General features: G+C 48.2%; 1 protein-coding gene across 1 annotated transcript in view; it reads right to left on the bottom strand.

Moving 5' to 3' along the window:
- Nucleotides 1-7,429: 7,429 nt before the first annotated feature.
- Nucleotides 7,430-22,266, bottom strand: part of POLR2A (RNA polymerase II subunit A) — a 28,899-nt gene continuing 14,062 nt past the window's right edge. Inside the window, exons 4-29 of the mRNA XM_045570106.1 lie at nucleotides 22,017-22,190; nucleotides 21,542-21,823; nucleotides 21,065-21,226; nucleotides 20,715-20,935; nucleotides 20,344-20,476; nucleotides 19,754-19,878; nucleotides 19,433-19,643; nucleotides 18,415-18,624; nucleotides 18,155-18,323; nucleotides 17,918-18,012; nucleotides 17,583-17,786; nucleotides 17,199-17,421; nucleotides 16,591-16,774; nucleotides 16,003-16,174; nucleotides 15,807-15,912; nucleotides 15,515-15,720; nucleotides 12,840-13,064; nucleotides 12,482-12,728; nucleotides 12,021-12,121; nucleotides 10,746-10,850; nucleotides 10,474-10,656; nucleotides 10,036-10,239; nucleotides 9,704-9,890; nucleotides 9,459-9,572; nucleotides 9,125-9,274; nucleotides 7,430-9,021 (exon numbers count right to left, since the gene is read on the bottom strand). Coding sequence (XP_045426062.1) covers nucleotides 7,865-9,021; nucleotides 9,125-9,274; nucleotides 9,459-9,572; nucleotides 9,704-9,890; nucleotides 10,036-10,239; nucleotides 10,474-10,656; nucleotides 10,746-10,850; nucleotides 12,021-12,121; nucleotides 12,482-12,728; nucleotides 12,840-13,064; nucleotides 15,515-15,720; nucleotides 15,807-15,912; nucleotides 16,003-16,174; nucleotides 16,591-16,774; nucleotides 17,199-17,421; nucleotides 17,583-17,786; nucleotides 17,918-18,012; nucleotides 18,155-18,323; nucleotides 18,415-18,624; nucleotides 19,433-19,643; nucleotides 19,754-19,878; nucleotides 20,344-20,476; nucleotides 20,715-20,935; nucleotides 21,065-21,226; nucleotides 21,542-21,823; nucleotides 22,017-22,190 — 5,550 coding nt within the window. The 3' untranslated portion in view covers nucleotides 7,430-7,864. The remainder of the gene's footprint in view (nucleotides 9,022-9,124; nucleotides 9,275-9,458; nucleotides 9,573-9,703; nucleotides 9,891-10,035; nucleotides 10,240-10,473; nucleotides 10,657-10,745; nucleotides 10,851-12,020; nucleotides 12,122-12,481; nucleotides 12,729-12,839; nucleotides 13,065-15,514; nucleotides 15,721-15,806; nucleotides 15,913-16,002; nucleotides 16,175-16,590; nucleotides 16,775-17,198; nucleotides 17,422-17,582; nucleotides 17,787-17,917; nucleotides 18,013-18,154; nucleotides 18,324-18,414; nucleotides 18,625-19,432; nucleotides 19,644-19,753; nucleotides 19,879-20,343; nucleotides 20,477-20,714; nucleotides 20,936-21,064; nucleotides 21,227-21,541; nucleotides 21,824-22,016; nucleotides 22,191-22,266) is intronic.

The raw sequence follows: 22,266 nt of genomic DNA, 5'->3' as shown, positions 1-22,266 counted from the left end.
GCTCTTGTTCAGGCTGGTCTCGAACTCTTGAGCTCAGGGGATCCTCCCGCCTCAGCCTCCCAGCATGCTAGGATCACAGGTGTGAGCCACTGCGCCTGGCCCACTTTTATAACTTAAAAAAGTCTACAGAGTTAGGAAGAGAACAAAGGTATATTTCTCTTTACACTATAATTGTCACACCAAAATGAACTTTTAAGGAGTTCTTGTAAACTTCCTTTTGAGTCACATCAACTGAGGAAATTGTCCTAATTATCCTTGTAAACATGACTTATGTACGGTATCTAAACAGTGTCCCATGAGTGTTTGGAACAACTGAATTGTGTAAAAGGATTCTGTACATGTTAAAAGGAAGGTTACCAGAGTGTATTGGCATTGGGAGAATTCTTGTCTTCCAGTCTGATATAAGTGGCCGTTGGGACAATGATGTCACAGTGAAGAGACTATAAATGCACCTGGTTTTACAACAACTGCCAGCATTTGTCTGGTGCCTCCTTCATGCCAGACACCGTTCTGAGCCCTTAACAGGCATTAATCCAGTAATCCTCACACAGCCCTTAGGAGATAGCTACTGCTGTTATCCCAATTCTTCAGTGAGGCATTTAGAGTGTCTTTTATTTTATTTATTATTTTTATTTCCATTTTTAATTTTGTTTTTTAATTTTTGTTTTTCTTCTTCTTCCTTTTTTTTTTTTTTTAAATCTTCATACTCACCACTATAGTAAACAGGAAAGGCTTTACTTAGAGTTTTTTTTTTTTTTTTTTGAGGCAGAGTCTCGCTCTGTTCCCTGGGCTAGAGTGCCCTAGCGTCAGCCTAGCTCACAGCAACCTCACACTCCTGGGCTCAAGCAATCCTTCTGCCTCAGCCTCCTGAGTAGCGGGGACTACAGGCATGTGCCACCATGCCCAGCTAATTTTTTCTCTATATTTTTAGCTGTCCAAATCATTTCTTTCTATTTTTAGTAGAGACGGAGTCTCGCTCTTGCTCAGGCTGATCTCGAACTTCTGACCTCGAGCGATCCTCCTGCCTCAGCCTCCCAGAGTGCTAGGATTACAGGTTGAGCCACTGCGCCCGGCCTTTACCTTGAGTTTAAATCAATTGCTTCAGATACCACAGCTAGTAAGTGACTGCTTCAGGATTTGAACCCAGGAGTCCTGGTCCCATTATGTGTGGCTTTAACCACCTTCCCCCAGGGCTCTATTGTTAAAGGAGAAACTCATATATCTGATCTTGCCATTTTTCCTTTTGGAAAGGTGGCTTAAATTACTTTCTTCTTCAGCTACTAGAAACCTTTTCAACATTTCCAATTATTTGCAAAGAAAAACACTTTTACCTTTTTTTTTAGGGAAAATGTCAAACATACACAAAAGCAGAGGGAAAACTCTAATGAACTCCCACGTTCCCATCACCCAGCATTGCCAGCTTCCAGCACATGGCCATTCTTGTCCATATGCTGCACATTTTTCTCCTCTGCTCAATTATTTTTAAAGCAAATTCAGATATGTTTTATAAAAGGACTTTTTTTTAAAAGAAAAAAATAACCACAATTCCTTGCCCCAAGTCATGCCCCTGCTGGCAAATTGACCGCCTTCTTGAGTCTCAGTTCCCTGTCTGCTCATTTTCCAAATGCAGACGAATTTGTGCATGGTGTGATGCTGCCACCCTCACTATGTCCATGGCCCATTTTCTGTAACTGTACACTCTTGGCATCTCTCCAGGTTGCTCTGAAGCCTGAAAACGATCCTTCTTAATGACCATGGACAGGCTGGGGTTGCTTGGCAATCCTGTCCTCCGCAGTAGGACATTTATTTAGTCTGCTTGTGGCTTTTTGCCATGACCATGGCTTCTTACCTTATTGGGTTTATTTTCTTGATCCCTCTCCACTCAAACCAGGTCTGGCTTCTTTTAACACTCCTTGCATGGCCACATGCGGTGGCTCATGCCTATAATCCTAACACTCTGGTAGGATGAGGTGAGAAGATCGCTTGAAGTCAGGAGTTCAAGACCAGCCTGAGCAAGAGTGAGACCCCATCTCTACTAAAAATAGAAAAAATTACCGGGGTGTGGTGGCATACGCCTGTAGTCCCAGCTACTAGGGAGGCTGAGGCAGGAGGATTGCTTGAGCCCAAGAATTGGAGGTTACCGTGAGCTATGATGATGCCACTACACTTTAGCCTGGGTGACAGAAGGAGACCATGTCTCAAAAAGCAAATAAACAAAAAAGTAATAAAGTGATTTCTGAAAGGTTTTTCCTCTTAAACTGAAACACATGATTTCTTTTCCTGTTAACTTTTTTTTTCCCACCACAGGCTTTACTGGGCTAAAGGGTGAGATGGGAGGCCAGGAGCCCAGGGAGGAGGCCAGGCAGAGACAAGTGTGAGAGGACGGCATTGGGCGAAGGCAGAGCAGTAAAGGAGAAGAGGGCAGGCTTGAGACGTCCAGGAGTCCTAGACGCCAAGCTGCGGAGGTTGATGGGCAGGGCTGGGATGGGCGTGGGGAGGGAGACATCCGGACTGGGGCTCAGGGCTCTCTCTGGGAGCCTGAAGCATGGAGGGCCATCTGAGACAAAGACTGAGGGGAAGAGTGGGTTTGAAATTTGGGACATGGTGAGTGTTAGCAGCCCAAGGACCACTGGTTGAGGGGTGGGTAGGTCTGCACACTTCTGATCAGAAGGGCAGAAGATAGTAGGACATCTTGAAAGTGCTTAAAAAAAAGTAACATCAGAATCCTACATCCAGGAAAGAGATTCTTTAGGGATGAAGGCAACATAGACATTCTCAGATAAAAGAAAACTAAGATCTTTTGTCATCAGCAGCACTGCTCTGTGAGAAACACTAAAGGAACTTCTTTAGACAAAAGAGAAATGATGGGGGCGGGGCGAAACTCAGACTTTTGGGAAGGAATGAGAGCATAGAAAAGGCTAAATATTTAGGCAAATATCCAAGATTGTTGTTTTCCTGTCAATTTCTTTAAAATGCAATGTAACCGTTTAAAGCTATTAATAAAATCAAGCAAATGTTAATGAAACCATTAAAAGAATTGTAGAATAGGGCTGGGTGGATGGCTCAAGCCTGTAATACTAGCACTCTGGGTGGCCGAAGCGGGATGATCGCTCGAGGTCAGGAGTTCGAGACCAGCCTGAGCAAGAGTGAGATCCCCTGTCTTTACTAAAAAATAGAAAGAAATTAACCGGGCAACTAAAAATATATATAAAAAGAAAATTAGCCGGGCATGGTGGCACATGCCTGTAGTTTCAGCTACTTGGGAGGCTGAGGCAGGAGGATTGCTTGAGCCCAGGAGTTTGAGGTTGCTGTGAGCTAGGCTGACTCTAGGGCACTCTAGCCCAGGCAACAGAGTGAGACTCTGTCTCAAAAAACTAAATAAATAAAATAAAAGGTTTTTTTTTTAATCAAACTATAGTACACATTGTACTTAATGGTAAAACAATGAGAGCATTCTTTTTTAAGATCAAGAGCAAAGATGAGTTATTCTCCTAGTGAACAACTTGCTCAAATTCCTCAGAGTACAGTAACACAGGAAACGAAAGTTATAATTATTGGAAAGGAAGAAAAAAACTTGGCACTATGTGCATGTGATATGTTTGTGTATAAAATAAAAAATCTACTCATGAATTACCATATTATTAAGAGAGATTACAAAGTTTGGTGTATATAAAATTGATACACAAAAAGTGAATTTATTTCTGTAGATCCAGACATTAGAAAATGAGGTATTAAAAAATATACTGTATCATGTCAATAAAAATGGAAAGAATGTAGAAACAAATCTAACAAAATAAGCACAAACTGTAAAGAAAAACTGTACAATTTTATTAAAGAACAGAAAAGAAAAACTAAAGAAATGGAGAGATATACCATGTTTCAGGATAGAAAACTTCAATGTGGGGAGGATAGTCCCACAATAGGCTATAGATTTAATGAAACTTTAACAAAAATCCTAGCTTGATTATTTTTGTGGGCTCTTTCTGAATATTTTATCGAAGAACAAAGGACCAAAAATGGCCAAAACAATTGTTGAAGAAGACCAAGGTGAGGAGGATTTGCATTACTAGATATTCAAAATATAATAAAAAGTGTAGCAATGAAATATGATGTGACATTAGCAAAGGAGAGACTATAGTCTCAAGGAAGGAAATAAAGAGCCAGAAACAGACCAAGGTACATATGGAAATAATTTAAACAGAGAAGATAGATAATTTGAAATGGATGGGTCATTTAATAAATTATGCTGGGACAATTAGTTATCCATGTGAAAAAATATGAAATTAGATTCCTTCTTTCCACCAAATAAAAATCAATTTTAGGTAGATTAAAGACCTAAGTTTAAAAGGCAAAGCTATAAAACTTTGGGAGGATGATATGAGAGAATATTGTATAGGGTAAGGATAGGTTTCCTAAATCACATACAAAAAAATAAGCCCTTTTTAAAATAGGTAAATTCAACTACAATAAATTAAGAATTCAAGACACTATGTGGTGTGAAAAGCCAAGCCACTAAATTGGAGGGTTATTTGCAACATAGATAATTGACAAAGGATTTATATTCAAAATACATAAAGGCTGGGATCGGTGGCTCACGCCTGTAATCCTAGCACTCTGGGAGGTCAAGGTGGGTGGATCATTTGAGCTCAGGAGTTCAAGACCAGCCTGAGCAAGAGGGAGACCCCGTCTCTACTAAAAATGGAAAGAAATTATCTGGACAACTAAAAATATACAGAAAAAATTAGCTGGGCACGGTGGCACATGCCTGTAGTCCCTGCTACTCGGGAGGCTGAGGCAGAAGGATTTCCTGAACCCAGGAGTTTGAGGTTGCTGTGAGCTAGGCTGATGCCATGGCACTCTAGCCTGGGCAACAGAGCGAGACTCTGTCTCAAAACGAAAAAATAATACATAAATATCTCCTGCAAATCAATCACAAAAAGACAAGTAATCAAAGAGGAAAAAATGGCTAAAAATTTCACGGAAGTGGAAATAATTGGCCCTTAATCATAAGATACTCAGCCTTCTTAATAACCCAGGAAATGCAAATTAAAAGCTTCATAAAATACTATTTCACACCCAATAGGGAAAAAATTTGTTATTATAGTTTGTTTTTAGAGACTGGGTCTCACACTGTTGCTCAGGCTGGCCGCAGTGGGGCGATCACAGCTCACTGTAACTTTGAACTCCTGGGCTCAAGCGATCCTCCCACCTCAGCCTCCCAAGTAGCTAGGGCTACAGGCGTGCACCACCAGGGCTGGCTAATTTTTAAATTTTTGTAGACAGAGTCTCGATATGTTGTCCAGGCTCATCTCGAACTCCTCGCCTCAAGTGATCTCCTGCCTTGGCCTCCCAAAGTGCTGAGATTACAGGCATGAGCCACTGGGCCTGGCAGCAAAAATTTTAAATTTGTGCAATACCACATATTGACGAGATCGTGGAGCAAGGGAATTCTCATCCACTATTGGTGGTATTGTAAACTAACAGAATCATTTTGGAAAACAGTTTGGTATTACTTAATGTCTTAGTCTGTGCTGCTATAATAAAATACCTGAGATTGAGCAATTTATAAACAATAGAAATTTATTTCTGTCAATTCTGAAGCCTGGGAATGCCAAGATCAAGGCACTGGTGGGTTCGGTAAGGTGTCTGGTGAGGGCCTGGTTTCTGCCTCCAAGATGGTGCCATGTTTTTGTGTCCTCACATGGCAGAGAAGAAACACTGGCTGTGTCCTCACGTGGCAGAACAGTGGAAGAGAAAGAGAGGCAAACTCTCTGTGAAGCCTTTTTTATAAAGGCTAATTCATTCATGAGGGCAGAACTCTCCTGATTTAATTTCCCAAAAGGTCCTACCTCTTAATACCACCACGATGGGGATTAAGTTTCAACATACATTTTGGAGGGGACATACACATTCAAATGATGGCACCTGGTACACATCTAATGATCCAGCAATTCTACTTCCAGGATATATCCTAGAGAAACTCATGCATGGTGTGCACCACTGGGCAGGCACCAGGAATTTTCATGTTGTAATAAATATCCACCAACAGTAGCATGGATAAAGTATATATAATTTTTTTTTTAATTGAGACACGGTCTTGCTCTGTTGCCCAGGCTAGAATCCAGTGGTGTCATCATAGCTCACTGCAACCTCAAACTCCTGGGCTCAAGTGATCCTCCTGCCTCAGCCTCTGGAGTAGCTGGGAATACAGATGGGCACCACCATACCTGGCTCATTTTTAAAATTTTTTTGTAGAGATGGGGTCTTGCTATGTTGCTCAGGCTAGTCTTGAAATCCTGGCCTCAAGCAATCCTCTCACCCTGGCCTCCCAAAGTTCTGGATTACAAGTGTGAGGCACTGTGCCTGGCCTATTTTTTATTTTTTTAGATACAGGGTCTCACTCTGTCACCCAGGCTGGAGTGCTGTGATGCAATCATATCTCACAGCAACCTCAAACTCCTGGGCTCAAGCAATCCTTCTGCCTCAGCCTCCTGAGTAGCTGGGACTACAGATGTGTACCACACTTGGCTAATTTTTAAAAAAAAATTTTGTAGAGAAAGCATCTTGCTATGTTAACCAGGCTGACCTCAAAACTCCTGGTCTCAAGTGAGCCTCCCACCTCAATGTCCCCAAATGCTGGGATTAAAGGCCACTGTGCCTGGCCTAAATGTTTTTTATAATAGTATAACATCACCAACTGACCAATAGTTTTTATATTTGTTTTTCATGTTAGACCTTTTGGGATATTTCTTGTGGGAAAAATCACTATGATGTCCTGTAAATTCAAGATTCCCTTATTTTTCTTCTTAATTATTGAATTTGTTAAATAGTATATAAATAATCCCATTCTTATAAAACAATTTCTGGCTGGGCTATGTGATTGAGCAATGATGATGCCATTGCATTCCAGCCTAAGTGACATATTTTGTGTCTTAAAAAAATAAAATGTATCACGGTAACCATAATCTTTCCATTGTTGGTTTGAGGCCAAAATATACATTTCTGTTCACTTGTTAGAAGTGACTCAAGATGTAGGGAAAAAATACCAAACGAAAGTATGCCTCCTAGTGGTGGGATGAAGGGTGATCATTTTTCTGCTTTTGCATGACACCTTTCCATACTTTTCCAAATTATTTATGATAACCAGTGAAATGGGTTAGAAAGCTGTTATGCTCAGTATTGCCTTAATGGAGGGCAGGGGCTGCATCTGTTTTGACTACTGCAAACCCAGTACAAAGCAGTGTCTGGTGCACAGTGGGGACTCAGTATTTGCTCAATGAAGGACTATAACGTCTGTTCCCAATTTCCTGCCTCCTCCTCTAGCAGGGATCAACTAAAACACCCTAAATGGCAACAGCAGCCTGGGGCGGGGAGGAACTTGGGTGTTCTTGCCTTCCCTGAATCCCACTCAAGCAAATGATGCACATACTTTTGGTCAAAATTAGTAAACTTTATTTAAACTTCAGAAAAATAAAATAACAGACAAAGGCAGCTTTAGCTTTGTTCTTCCCGAGGATCAGATGCTCTCAGACCCAGAGCAGGAACTACCCCTAAAAAGTTAAAGTACCCTTTTTCCCCAATCAAGCCACAGGCCAGGAAGGATCTTCAATTTGGGGACAGGCATGGGGTAGGTGGGGTAGGCAGAACACCACTAGATTGGCGGGTTCTGAGACAGCACAAGTGGAGAACAAGACAAAAAGTCCCATCGCAAATGGGATCCAGAACTTCAACAGGAAACTTTGTCACAAGGAGTTATGTACAAAGGGGCTGGGCTGGGCTGCGCCCCACGAGGGAGGCAAGAGGACTGCAGAGCACACATGAGCTGTCCTGGGCCCTAGCCAGCTACGCTGCGCCCGGCTCACCCTCAGTTCTCCTCATCACTGTCATCCGGGCTGATGGCCGGACTTGTGAGGCTGTAGGTGGGGCTGGTGGGCGAGTAGCCAGGGGAAGTCGGGGAGTAAGTAGAGCCTTTGGGAGAGGTAGGTGAATAGGTGGGGCTGGTGGGAGAGTACTTCGGGGAAGTGGGCGAGTAAGTGGGGCTAGTAGGCGAATACTTGGGGGAGGTTGGGGTATAGACTGGAGAGGTTGGGGAATAAGTAGGGGATGTTGGGGAGTATTTGGGGGTGGTGGGAGAATAGGTGGGGCTGGTAGGAGAGTACTTGGGAGAGGTGGGTGAATATTTGGGGCTGGTAGGTGAGTACTTGGGAGAGGTTGGGGTGTACTCTGGTGAGCTGGGACTGTAGGAAGGACTGGTTGGGGTGTACTTGGGCGATGTAGGGCTGTAGCTGGGAGAGCTGGGGCTGTAGCTGGGAGAGCTTGGGGTGTAGGTTGGAGACTGTGGTGTGTACCGTGGACTGGAAGGGGAATAGCTTGGTGACGTTGGGGAGTAGCTGGGTGATGTTGGGGAGTAGCTTGGAGAGGTTGGGCTGTAGTTAGGGCTGGTTGGTGTGTAGTTGGGACTAGTAGGTGAGTAGCTAGGTGACGTTGGGCTATAGCTGGGTGATGTTGGGGTATAATTGGGACTGGTTGGAGAGTAGTTAGGGCTAGTGGGTGAGTAACTTGGGGAAGTGGGTGAGTAGCTGGGAGATGTGGGTGAATAGCTTGGAGAGGTGGGTGAGTAGCTAGGGGAGGTGGGGGAATAACTGGGTGAAGTTGGTGAGTAACTGGGAGATGTTGGTGAATAGCTGGGAGAAGTGGGCGAGTAGCTGGGAGAGGTGGGTGAGTAGCTTGGGGAAGTGGGCGAATAGCTGGGAGAGGTTGGGGAGTAGCTGGGGGAAGTCGGGGAGTAGCTGGGGGAGGTCGGGGAGTAGCTGGGGGAGGTTGGCGAGTAGCTGGGAGACGTGGGTGAGTAGCTGGGAGATGTGGGGCTATAGTTGGGACTGGTTGGGGAGTAGGATGGAGAGGTAGGGGAGTAGGAGGGTGAAGTGGGGGAGTAAGAGGGACTCTGGGGGGTGTAGCCCCCTGGGGAGCGGGGCTCGTAGGCAGGTGACGTCGGTGAGTAGCTGGGAGACATGGCACCACCTGTGGAAAGAAGCCAACAAAGGAGATAAGCAATGGGAAGACTCACCCAGAAGGAAGGACCAAGAATGAAATGAACCTGGCCCGCCAGACAGCGACGACTCACCTGGTGAGGGGATGTACGGGCTTGAAGGGCCTGGGGAGCCGGGAGAGCCTGGTGTGGGAGACCAGGCAGGGGAGTAACCTGGGCTGAAGCCACTGGCATCTGAAGCAGCACTAGGAGAGAAGCCGGCTGCCCCTGGGGTCATTCCACTCCCTGCAGAGTTAGAGAAACAGGTTAAAGCCAGAGCTGCAGCCCAGCGCCTGCCCCCCACCACCACACACAGCTTCCCCCAGCCCTGGGTGGCCTCTGGAGTTCCAACAATGGGTACTATTCATGGTCCCAGCCTACCCACCTCTGAAGCACCAAGAGGGCCCTCTTCCTGGGCCAGGTTACTCACCAACACTGGGGGACCAGGCACCATAGGCTGGGGTTGCACCCTGGTTCCAGGGTGTCATGGCAGGAGAGATGCCTCCCATCGGACTGGGTGCTGAGCCAAAGAACATGCCGGTGGCTACAAAGAGGCACACAGGCATGCATGAGGAATAGGAACAGCACCCAGGGACTGGTGACACCCTCCCACCCATGGCCTGCCTCACCCCCAGACCCAGCCAGGTGCTGTGCGGCTGGGGCCCTCATACTCACGTCCAGCAGCGCCCAGGCCGGGGATGTTGGTGGGGATCTCCATGCCATACTTGCACTTCTCTGCATCAAGCAGGAGGTCAAAACAGCCGGTGCCAGCCGGAGCGAGCTGGCCCAGCATGATGTTCTCAGAGACCCCCTTCATGGGGTCGCTCTCGCCATGTGCGGCTGCTTCCATAAGCACGTCCACCTGAGCAACCAGAGAGCACAAGTCTCATCAGATCCCTGCGCACATGGCACGCAGGCTGCTGTGCCATCCTCACAGCCCAACCACCCAGTGCCCATCCTCCCACAGCTCTCCCTCCTTCCACCCTGCTCAGAAGTTCTCCCATTACCGTTTCCTCAAAGGAACATTTCATGAGAGGTCCCGTGTCCTGGCGGTTGACTCCGTGTCGGGTGATGGCCATCAAGTGGCCGCGACAGGTCATGGTATCACACAAGAGAGCCAAGTGCCGGTAATTGACGTAGGAGCCGTCGAAGGAGATGACGTGGTAGAGCTCCCGCTCCAGGGCCTTCCGCACGGCTTCAATGCCCAGCACCTGGCACGAGGAGAGGGGTGGGTCAGGACCAAGCAACTCTGCTCTCCTCCCTGCTCCTGCCGCCACCCGGACCCAGAGCAGATCAGAAGCAACTGCATCCCACACTCAGAAATGGACTCAGGCAGCACCAATCACAGCCTGAGGAAATCCTGTGAGTAGACAGCATGGCGTGAGGGACCTGGGAACGAGCCAGAGATCCAGGAAAGGCCCTGGGCGGGGTGCTCGGGAGCTCACCGTGAAGATCTCCACGATGTCGTTGGACGTGGTGCGCACAGGGTCCACGTCCTTCTCACTCAGCACCCGCATCAAGCTCACGCCGTCTGTCTCCAGGATCCACTCCTGCAGGGCCTTGAACTCCCCGTCCTCTGTGATGATGATCTTCTTCTTGTTGTCTGTCTGTGGCAAGTGCATGTACACCTGGAGGGGGACGGAGCGTGCTCAGGTTGGGCAGGGCGGCTTGGTGGGGGAAGCGGGTCGGGGAGGGCTGTGGGGAGGGAAGGGCCGACCTTGCTGATCTGCTCGATGCCCTGCAGGGTCATATCTGTCAGCATGTTGGACTCGATGCAGCGCAGGAAAACGTCATCGTCCATCTTGTCCACCACCTCTTCCTCCTGCAACGACAGCAAGGTTGGCACTCTGAGAATCCTCTGGTCCCTTCCCCAGCTCTCACCCAAACCATAGCCTCCTCGAGGACCTGAGAGTTGGTTACCACTCTTTGCCCCTCAGTTCTGGTGAGACTACTTTTTATCATGATTTTACAGTATTAAAAGAAACCCAAAAAAAGGTACCCACATCCCACCACCCTAACACAATTTCCACTTTCGTTTAGTCCTGTCTAGCGTGAGTGCCCAAAGTCTCACCCAGGTGCACTCCCTGCTCTTCTTTCTATTTTTAGTAGAGACAGGGTCTCGCTCTTGCTCAGGGTGGTCTCGAACTCCTGAGCTCAAACGATCCTCCCACCTTGGCCTCAGAAAGATAATATTTATCTACTGAATTACTTTTGCAATGTGTTAAAGATTAATTGACTGTATTTGTGTGAGTCTATTTTTAGACTCTTTATTTTGTTTCCTTCATCTATGTCTCGTACTGTCCGCACTCCCTGCTCCACTGTCTCGGCTGCGATCTCTTCCAATTCGTGTACACTGTGTCCATCAAGATACATCAAGGTTTCCTTCACTGCTCTCTGACGGTTCAGTAGTTAATGAGTTCTTGGGTTTTTATTACTAGAGTACCAGGCACCCACACGTGAACAATTTCTTAGGAGCCACACCCAGGCGTGAAGTCACTGGTCAAGCACTTTAATGGGTCTTATTATACCTGCTGTCACACAACTTTCTCCAGGATAGCAATTCCTATCGTCCAATCTGCCCCCAACTCTGGCCCCTGGCCTCATGGCAGAGGTTTGTATTGCCCTAGGCAAACAAGCTGCAGGAGCCTTGGGGGAGGAGAGTGCCAAGTGACAGGGCTGAAGACTGTCATTTGTGTTATCGTGGTGGGATGTGGGTGCCTTTTCTTGGGTTTCTTTTAATATTATAAAATCATGATAAAAAGTATTCATGTTCCCATTTCAATACATCTGTTTTATCTACTTGCTGCTGCTTCGGATTCTGAAGATTTTTGCTGAAAGTTTTAAAAATTATTGCTAACCACCATTCTCTGTTCCTTAATTAGGTGGGCGTGACCAGCCCGCACTGCTGCTTGCGTCTCAACCTCTCTGGTCACTAACACCATTTAATGGTTTTCTACGTCTGATGTATCAGTTTCCTTTGGGTCCCCTTTACCTCCTGCATCTTGTTTTCATCACTGTTCATGATGCGAATACGGAGCACCAGCTTCTCTGCATTATCATCGTTAAAGATGCAATTCAAGTCATCGCCAAAACCTAGTGAGGACAAGAATGAGCCGTGAGAAGGACAGCATTTACAGGACTTGCTTCCTGGTCGCTGTCCACTTGCAGCTCTCTCCCAGCAGGGCTCTCTTCTGGCTCCCCCTTCTCATAGATGCCCCCGCCCCTTAGAAATAAGGAAGGGGAACACCGGGAAGGGAAAGGGAATACAGGGGGGACCTGGAGAGTCTGAGGACCAGGGAACAGTGACCCTGGAGAAAAGATGCCTTAGAGGAACGGAACTGCTATGTGGGCGATGGCAAGGATGGGGGCTCTTTCAGATTCAAGTGCAGTGAACACAACAGAGGTGGGAGCCCAGGTAGGGCTCCTGAGCCCGGAAGGCCCTCCCAGCCTTACCAGCATTGATCTTTTCGGCAATCTGCTCCATGGTCAGCTTCCGGTCAGTCATGTGCTTCCGGTCGAGCTCCACCCGCAACAGCCAAGGGGAGATTCGGGCCACATCAAAGTCAGGCATCTCGTAGTAGACGTTCACCCACTCCTGATCCTCTGCCACCACCGTGCTCTGGGGGTTGGGGTCATAGTAGATGGCTGTGTTGGCAGTCACCTTCCTCAATGTTGTATGCTCCAGGCGGCATAGAATGTCCTGAGAAGAGACAGGGATTCATGACACAGGCAGGTGGGTAGCTCCAAGCCTTCTTCAAACCCTCCTATCAAGGGAATCCCAAACTCTATGCCCATCGCTCCCAACCCCTACCTTGGCTCTCTCAGCATCTCGAGCAGACTGGCCCAACAGGAAGACAGTAAGAGAGGGGGTCTTTGGCTTCTTGGAAATGTTGATGAGCTCCTTAAGTCGGGGCACACCCAGCGTCACATTCTTGGCAGACACACCAGCGTAGTGGAAGGTGTTCAAGGTCATCTGGGTGGCAGGTTCTCCAAGGGACTGTGCAGCCAGAGCTCCCACCATTTCCCCAGGATGGGCCTAGGGAAAAGCTAGCATCAGACAAAGCCAACCCCTCTCTTCTGGTCAATGAGAGTGGGATGAGGTCAGAGCTGGGACTACAATCTAATCTTAAGGGACATGGGGCAGATGAGCTTGAAAAAGGCAGAGAGACTTAACTAATAAGTCTTATTTGATCATTTCCTTCCTCAGAGCCCACTTATACCATTTGGCACCTGATGTGCTACATATCCAGAGAAGGCTACTATACCAGCTACAATCCAAACTTCTAAACATATTACAGGGGAAAAATTCATTTTTCAATACTCATCTAAATAGGAAGCTGCCCACATGCATTATTTTAATTGATATATAATAAACACATACCATAAAATTTAACCTTTTAATTGGAATCTTACAATATGTAGCCTTTTCAGACTAGTTTCTTCCATTAATATGCATTTAAGGTTCATCACTATCATCTTGTGGCTTGATAGCTCATTTTTTATAGCTGAATGATATTTCCTTGTATAGACACACGTTTTGTTACCCATTGGTCAATGGACATTTAGGTTGTTTTCACTGCTTGGCTATCATAACACTGGTATGAACACTTGTGTACAGGTGTTTGTGTAGACATGTTCTCAATTCTCTCAGGTCTATACCTAGGAGTGAAAATGCTGGACAATAGGGTAACTCTACGTTTAACCTTTTTAGGAGCTGCCAGATTATTTCCCAAAGCCATTGCACCTTTCCTGCCAGTAATGTATGAGGGTTCCAATTTTTCCAAATCCTCGACATTTTTTGTTTTTTTTTTGAGACTGAGTCTTGCTCTGTTGCCCAGGGTAGAGTGCAGGGGCATCATCACAGCTGATGGCAACCTCAAACTCCTGGGGTCAAGCGATCCTCCTGCCTGAGCGCCCCAAGTAGCTGGGACTATAGGCATGCAACATGACGCCTGGCTAATTTTTCTATTTTTAGTAGAGACGAGGTCTCACTCTTGCTCAGGCTGGTTTCAAACTCCTAAGCTCAAGTGATTCTCCCGCCTTAGCCACCCAGAGTGTTAGGATTATAGGTGTGAGCCACTGTGCCCGGCTGACATCCTCAACACTTGTTATTGTGTGTGTTTTGGATTACAATCATTCCAGTGAAGGAGAGGTATTAATAGTTTGATTTGCATTTTCCTGATGGCTATTGATGCTAAGTATCTTTTCATGTGTTTATTGATCATTTACATGATTACTATTCCTCTTTGGGGAAACAGCTCCCATTCTGCGCATTATCTTTTCACTTTCTTAATGGTGTCCTGTGAAGCATGAAAGTTTTAAATTTTGATGAAGTCCAATTTATCTTTTTCTTTTGGTTGCTTATGCTTTGGTGTTATACCTAAGAAATTCATTGCCTAATTCATGATTATGAAGGTTTATCCCTGTTTTCTTCTAAGAGGTTTATAGCTTTAGCTCTTAAACTGAAGTCTTCGATGCACTTTGAGAGTTTTGTATACGGTGTGAGGTAGGGATTCAACTTCAGTCTGTTGCATGTGGATATCCAATTGTCCTAGCACCACTTGCTGAAAAGACCACTCAAAAATCAAATGACCATAAATGTGAGGGTGTATTTCTAGACTCTCAATTCTGTTTTATTGATCTATCCTTATGATAGCAGCACACTGTCTTGATTACTGTAGCTCTGCAATAAGTTTTGAAATCAGGGAATGTGAGCTCTCCAACTTTGTTCTTTTTAAGATTGTTGTGGGAATTCTGGGGCCCATGCATTTCCATATGAATTTTAGCATCAGCTTGTAAATTTCTGACAAAAAGGCAGCTGGCATTTTGATAGCAATTGTATTGAATCTGTACATGACTTTGGGGAGTAGTGTCATTTAGCAATGTTAAGTCTTCCCAACCATGAACGTGAGATGCCCTTCAATTTATTTAAGCCTTAAAATCTTTCAATGGTATTCTGTAGTGTTGGCTAATGTATTTTTAATTACTTAATTGTAAAACTGAATTTACAGTAAATAGATTCAGAGGTACACCTATAATTATGCTTTTCCCTTCTTCTAGTAGCCCGTAAAATCCTTAAAGACAGTAAAAACATGTTCCAGTTATCTGTAAATCTCTTTTCTACTTACTCCCTCTAATTCCCCACCTCTATCTAAATTAGAATGCTGCACACAACAGCCATTTTAGGAAAATAAAGAACAATACTATTTCACATGTCACTTGTTTCTTGTATGACATCTCTCTCTCCAATGAGGTTGTCTCTGCAACCTGGGACTAACAATCCCCCCCCCTACTGTGGTCGTTTCAGGGTTGCTGTGGTATAAGGGACCCAGCATGCCAAACACAGGACTTGGCACACAGCAGTCTCACAATGAATGAGAGCTATTATTAGTTGATTGTGGACAGAAGTAGGCTGTTCTCGGAAACCAGAGAAGTCAATAGGTAAAAGAACAAAAACAAGGCTGAGATGAGAAGTGCAACACTCACAATGGCTTGGTTGAACTTGGACTCTATCTCCCCAAGCAGCCAGTCGAAGGCCTCTCCACTGAGCCGAAACTCCTCAGCCATGCGGCGGGAGCACAGTGTGGATCGCAGGTGGATGTTGAAGAGCAGTGTGGCATTCTCCTGGGCCTGCCGGCTTAGTGGGTCATCCCCATTCACAATCACCAGCTTCTTGCTCAATTCCTTGACTCCTGGGGGCCAAATGAGGGTGAAGAGATCATCAGACCAGGGCCTAGCAGACTCCTATCCCCCCGCCTCGCTCAGAGCAAGTACTCACCCTCTACCACTTTGATGGGGTGCAGGTCGGACGGAAGGCGAGGGTTGATGTGAAAGATTTTCTGAGCGTTCCAGATCATGCGCAGCAGGTTACAGGGGAGGACAACCTGAAGGAGGAAGGGAGGGAGGGCTGTCAGTCAGGTGACAACCATCCAAGGCAGCCCTTCTCCAGCACAGCACTTCCCACCCACACGCACCTTGCTGTCGCCAGTTGGGAAGATGACCCTGAGCACCTCCCGATCCTCACGCATCTGTTCAAATTCCCGCTCCAGCTCGTTCTGTATGTGTGCGTTGCTCAGCACATCCTTCACCAGATCCTCCTGCAGAGTGCGCCGCAGGGCCCTCTCATTGGTATAATCAAAGCGGAACCTGCAAGTGGCAAGCGGTGGTCAGGGAGCAGGTGGGCTCTGGGCTGGATCCCCACAAGGAGCACGGTGAGGCTGTTGTAGGTATACGACCCACCAGGTAGGTACAGGGATTTAGGGGCCAAGAATCCTGGGCTGAGAAATATAAGATCCAGGCCCAAGGACTGCCAGTGGGACCTGCACATGTGCCTGCACATCTGTATTTGAACTGTGCCATCACCAGGGACAAAGGGAGGACCAATGTCAAATCGGCCTCCATTCACCTCCTCTCCCACAACACAACAGCTGTTTCCGAAGGGTGGGGAAAGGGCACTAAAAGGTAAGGTCCCCTGCAAGACACATTCCAGGCCATCTCTCTGGGCTGGGGATAGGAATCTTACAGCTTAGGTGAGAGCCCCCCGCCTGCCCGCCTCTCCTCACTTCTTCTCAAAAGCCTTGTTGGAAGGCTTCAGTGTGGCCAGGTTTTGGAACTCAACACTCTCGCCCGCCAGGCCGTCCTCGCCGTAGCGCAACTGCACCACCTGGTTGATAGAGTTCCGCACTGTCGCATCATACTTCACCATCACTGACTCCATGGACTTGATCAGCCGCCGCTGGATGTATCCTGCGGGGAGGCAGTCAATCATAGGACCCATTGCAAGAGGATGACGAAGCCTGAAGATCCAGTCTGGGCCCCAACCTCCCTGATTCCCAGAAGAGCCACCCCCCATCCCTGACATCTTTTAATGAAAACCATGTCCATGACCAGATGAACGGAGGGCCCAGCAGAGTCCCTTAGAAACCATCCCATGTGACAGGCCAGGAGCAGAGCCCCTGAGGCTCTATCCCTATCATGGGATGCTGTAAAACAATCATGACAAGGGCCTTTGCTTAACTTGAGTCTCTATTCGTTCCACACAGGCCAAAATCACACCTCTGGGAACAGAGACCTTTAGCCTGAGAAGTCCTACTGCCCACCCATCAGGGGTTTCTCAGCCTGTGGCATTCCTTGGTACCAGCCCATGGAAGAACCCTGAAGAAGGCCTCACCCGTCTCAGCTGTCTTGACAGCTGTGTCAATGAGCCCCTCACGCCCACCCATGGCATGGAAGAAGAACTCGGTGGGCGTGAGGCCAGCCAGGTAGGAGTTCTCCACAAAGCCACGGCTCTCGGGCCCATAATCATCCTTGATGAAGTGAGGCAGAGTCCGGTGCTTGAACCCAAATGGAATCCGCTTGCCCTCCACGTTCTGCTGCCCGACCACAGCGATGACCTGGGAAACAAACAAGGCAGGTGCATCTAACTCCCTTTGCCTTAAGAATAAGAGTTCCCAAGATTTTCCTTCAACTCCCCCTTACCCCAACATATACACACATCTGCCTTCCTCCCCCCAACCACCTGTGGCTCCATATTTAGAAAGACGAAGCTCCTCACCTGAGAGATGTTGATCTTGGAACCTTTAGCTCCAGACACAACCATAGACTTAAAGTTGTTGTACTCAGACAGGGATTTCTGGGCAGAGGAGCCAGTCTTGTCTCGGGCATCGTTGAGAATGCGGTTGACCTGATTCTCAAACGTCTGTCGCAAAGTGTTCCCTGGGGTGGGCTCCAGCTCATTGTTATGAGCCTTCTCGATGACCTGGAGGCAGAGTTCTCAGTGAGACATCAATCCCCTCCCCCTAACCCTTATACCCTCTTCACTCTTGCTGACTTTTAAGTTCAAAGTCCCCCAGAGTCCCTTATTCAGTCTCTGCCAGCCTTCCCTCTCACCTCGATCACATCCTGTTTGGCCTTCTTAATAGTGTTCTGAATGTCCTGGTAAGTCTTAGAGTCAGCAATAGAGTCCCCGATGCCAATGGTATGACCTGGAGATAAGGAGAAGCATCAGCAACATGCTTTGCATAGATGGAATTGTAGCCGAGAGACACCAAATCCGAGGAGGAAAGAGAAAGGGATGGGAGAACAGTCAGGAGTGGGAGAAGATTCACACAGAGCCCCTAAACTTACCCTCGATGAGGAGCCAGTTGTTAATGACGGTCTGAATGTTGGAGTAGAAGAGGCGAGTGATGTCATGGCCCATCTCCAGGTAGGAGATGTGGACCAGGGAGCCGGCTGAAGTGCCCAGAGACTTCTTGCACAGGATGCCCATGATCAGCTCCCCATTCTCCACTACCACCTGTGGGCAACACATCTACTCAGGGCCCCCATTCTAGTCCTGGCTCCCACGTCCAAATTCCGTTCCCACATACCCAGAAGCCAGGCCCTACCTTAGTATCCCCAGGAGAGATGTGCTTGTAAGGGCCACTGTCCTCATCATCAGGGTGGGTGCTGTGGGTACGAATACAATTGATGTGGCCGGGTATGATGAGGGAGAAGATCTGCTTGCCTGTCCACAGGGGCCGGGGCTTCAGGATGGCCGGCTGTGGGACCTTCCCATCCCACGTGGACAGGAACATGAGGAGGTTCATCACTTCACCCTGTGAGACAAAGAGCAATAAGACAGGAAGTCAGATTGCAGGCTTCACATCTCAGGAATGTGAGAAGAATGTCGGGGAAGCTTCCTTGTCCCAGGGGAAAGCCAAGTTTTGGAGGTAAAGAGATGCCAGGAAAAGTGTTTTTCCAAACTTTTAATAAAAAATCCAGTGTAATAGTGAAATTTTTGTTTTTGTTCTTTTTTAACAGTAAGCACAAATTTCTCTTTTTTTTGGACAGAGTCTCACTCTGTCACCCTGGGTAGAGTACAATGGTGTAATCATAGCTCACAGCAACTTCAAACTCCTGGGCTCAAGTGATCCTATTGCCTCAGCCTCCCAAATAGCTGGGATTACAGGTGTATGCCACCATACACGGCTAATTTTTCTATTTTTAGTAGAGACGGGGTCTTGCTCTTGCTCAGGCTGGTCTCAAACTCCTGAGTTCAAGCGATTCTCCTGCCTCAGCCTCCCAGAGTGCTAGGACTACAGGCATGAACCACTGTACCCGGCCAACTTCTTTTAATAATTAGAAAATAAATGAAGGTAAAAATAAAGATATAGAAAAGTAACATTTTATACAAGTCCCATTTATTTTCCCTTTATAGACAGTACCTGGAATTATATGAAATGGGGAACTAAAGTCTACACCTTTTTTGGGGTGTGATCTTTCCTAACCCCCTTTCCTCCCTCCTCACCAGAAGAGGCCATCTCACATGAAATCAGTGCAGAACACGTCAGGAAAAAACCCACAGCTCTTCCTCCCTGGTACCCCACTGCCCACCAGATCCAGGTTTCCATGTGGACCACACACCCGCTCCAGGAAGACATCTCTCTTAGTGAATTTGCGCACTGCCGTGAGTGTGTCCTGCACAATGCCCATGACAGGTCGGTTGCTCTGGGGAGTGACAATCATGCGAGGCACCATGGCCAGCTCCTGGATCTCCGCCCGCGTCTCCAGAGACTGTGGCAGGTGCAAGTTCATTTCATCCCCATCAAAGTCTGCATTGTATGGAGTCGTCACACTACAGCAAAAGAAAGAACTCAGAGTTAGGAAGATGTCTGCAGCAAAACCCAGGGGAGCAACCCAAACCTCGCCCAATCCCAGCCAGCTTCCCTCAGCCAGGGGACTGACCTAAGATTCAAACGAAAAGTAGACCAGGGGAGGATGCGGACCCGATGCCCCATCATGGACATTTTGTGCAGAGTTGGCTGCCGGTTGAAGATGACAATGTCCCCATCGCACATGTGGCGTTCCACCTTGGGAGGAGAAGTAAGGAAAAGGTCTCAGTGAAGGATGTATGTGCTAAGAATGAAATGACAATGGACCTAAAGTCCTTTGCAGACTGAAAAAGATGATGCTACGGTGTTACTTTACTTGAAACACTTATCAAACACCCGCTTTGGGCCATGATGCCCCCAGCAAGACACTAGGTTATTAAAAAGGAATGAAACGTAGTATCCACCAATCTCGAGGAACTCAAGTCTGGGGAGCAAACCAAGAGAGACTCTAAACACGAGGCCTTCTGTGTTGTTCCTCCACGGATCCCTCTTCCCTGCCATATGCACGCTGCCCCTCAGTTTATCCAACCCCCACCCTCCATGCCAGTGGCTGGCAGCTCCCAGCACACCTGGCACAGCACAGCCTTTAAAAAAGACAGTCAACAAGTCTGGATCCTAAGGAACAAGACAGCCTCTGATGGCCCACCCTGGCCTGTTACGTGCCTTATAGCCAGTCTGAAGGTGAAGGTCACTGGGCTTGGGGTGGAAACGCAAGTCAATGCGATCACCATTGTCTCGGATGATGTACTTGGCCCCTGGGTACTGGCTGTTCCCCCTGCGCACTAGTTCTTGAAGTCTAGGAAGGAAAGAGGTGCAATGAACAAAATGCTTCCCATAAGCCCCTGATTCCACACTCAGCCCAAAGCCCTGAGTGGAAGTCACACTTCTAAACTTCAATGCTCCCCGCTCCTTGCTCCAAGTCCACTCCCCTTGGAGGGGAGAGCACACCTTTCTCAAAGCCTCACCACTAAGGCCATGCCTCCCCTAGGGAAGGGGAGTCCTCCTCCAGGCAGAGCTTCTGAACCGAGGCACACCTGTCAATGTTGAAGGGGGTGACGATCTCTGCAAAGGTCATGTTGGCGGCAATGGAGCGCGGCACGCCAACCTGGTCGATGGAGAGGTTGGGGTCGGGGGTGATGACAGTGCGGGCTGAGAAGTCCACTCGTTTGCCCATCAGGTTCCCTCGTACCCGACCTTCCTTGCCCTTTAACCGCTGCTTCAGGGACTTGAGGGGACGTCCAGACTTCTGCATAGCCTGTGAGGAAACACAGGGTAGGGGGCAACCCAGCAGTCAGCACTGGGCCCTCCTCCAGACTTCTGAGGCCTCAAGCCAGCCCCTGCCCTGGCTCCAGTCCACAGGTGGGTTGGGAATGTGCTGACTCACACGGGGCAAGCCTGGTAGCTCGTTGTCCACCATGGTGGCCACGTGGAATTGGAGGAGTTTCACATCCTCTGCAATGACATGGGCCGCGGCGCCATTCTGCTCATTGCGCCGCAACTGATTATTGATCTTCACGATGTCCGCCAGTTTGTGAGTCAGGTCATCCTGAGGTAGGAAGTTGGCATTATCACATTCCAGCCACCACTGACAGCGCCCGGCAGGCATGTGCCAGGCACGCAGCGCAGCCCGTCCTCACACCACCCCAGGAGGCAGGGCTGCTCCCTCATTTGCAGACACAGAAGCCCCTCTGTGACCTTTAGCCATGTTGAGGGCCTCAATAAAGGTCATAAAGCTAGTAAATGGCAGGGTATTTTCAAACCCAGATCTCTCTGCCCCCCTGGCACCCCCAGTCCCACCTGCAGGGCCTCCTCCCTCAGACACCCAGCCCCCAGCTGAGAGGCGAGCCCTGGAGCCACTGACCTGGTTGCGGGCAGAGCCCTGCATCACAACTGCAGGCCGCACAGAGAGGGGGGGCACAGGCAGCACGGTGACAATCATCCACTCGGGCCGCGCATAGCGGGGCTCCATGCCCAGCACAAAGCACTCCTCATCGGAGATGCGCTTGAAGATCTCATGCACCCGCTCCGGACTCAGCAGGATCTTCTTCTCCTGAGAGTCCTCGTTAACGTGCTTCCACTCTGCGTACAGCTCCAGACCGGAGCGCCGGATCCTGGGCTGGTACCGCCCACAGCCACCATGGCCCTTTCGGGGAGATAGAGGGGCCATCAGAGCCCAGAGGTCAGGCCATTTTCCTGCACACCAGGCCAGCCCCTCCTACTCCTCCATGTCCTTCCTGTTCCTGTTTCCTCTGCAGTCTCCTCTTGTTCTTCCCTCCAGGCCTCTATGCCACCTCCTGACCCCTCCCCTCCCCACAGTCTCTGTCAGCCCCAGCCACCTTTTCTTTGGTCAGATCCTCATCGCCCTCAGGCTGTTCCACACCGAACTTGTTGTCCATCTCCTCCCCACCCTCGCAGATGTTTTTGCCCTTGCAAAGGTCGTAGACATGTGTGAGCCGCTTCTTGGGCTGCCCCTTGGACTTAGCCAGGATGTCCTTGATCTTTGGATTGTTCTGGAGACAGAGCAGAGGAGGGTCAACTGGGGCTGTCTCCCTGCCCCTCACTAAGCAGCCTCTCACCCCCAGGCCA

The sequence above is a fragment of the Lemur catta genome, chromosome 15 (assembly GCF_020740605.2).
Source record: "Lemur catta isolate mLemCat1 chromosome 15, mLemCat1.pri, whole genome shotgun sequence".
Lineage (NCBI taxonomy): Eukaryota > Metazoa > Chordata > Mammalia > Primates > Lemuridae > Lemur > Lemur catta.
The sequence above is the reverse complement of the archived record's forward strand: the minus strand, read 5'-3'. Positions and strand labels throughout refer to the sequence as shown.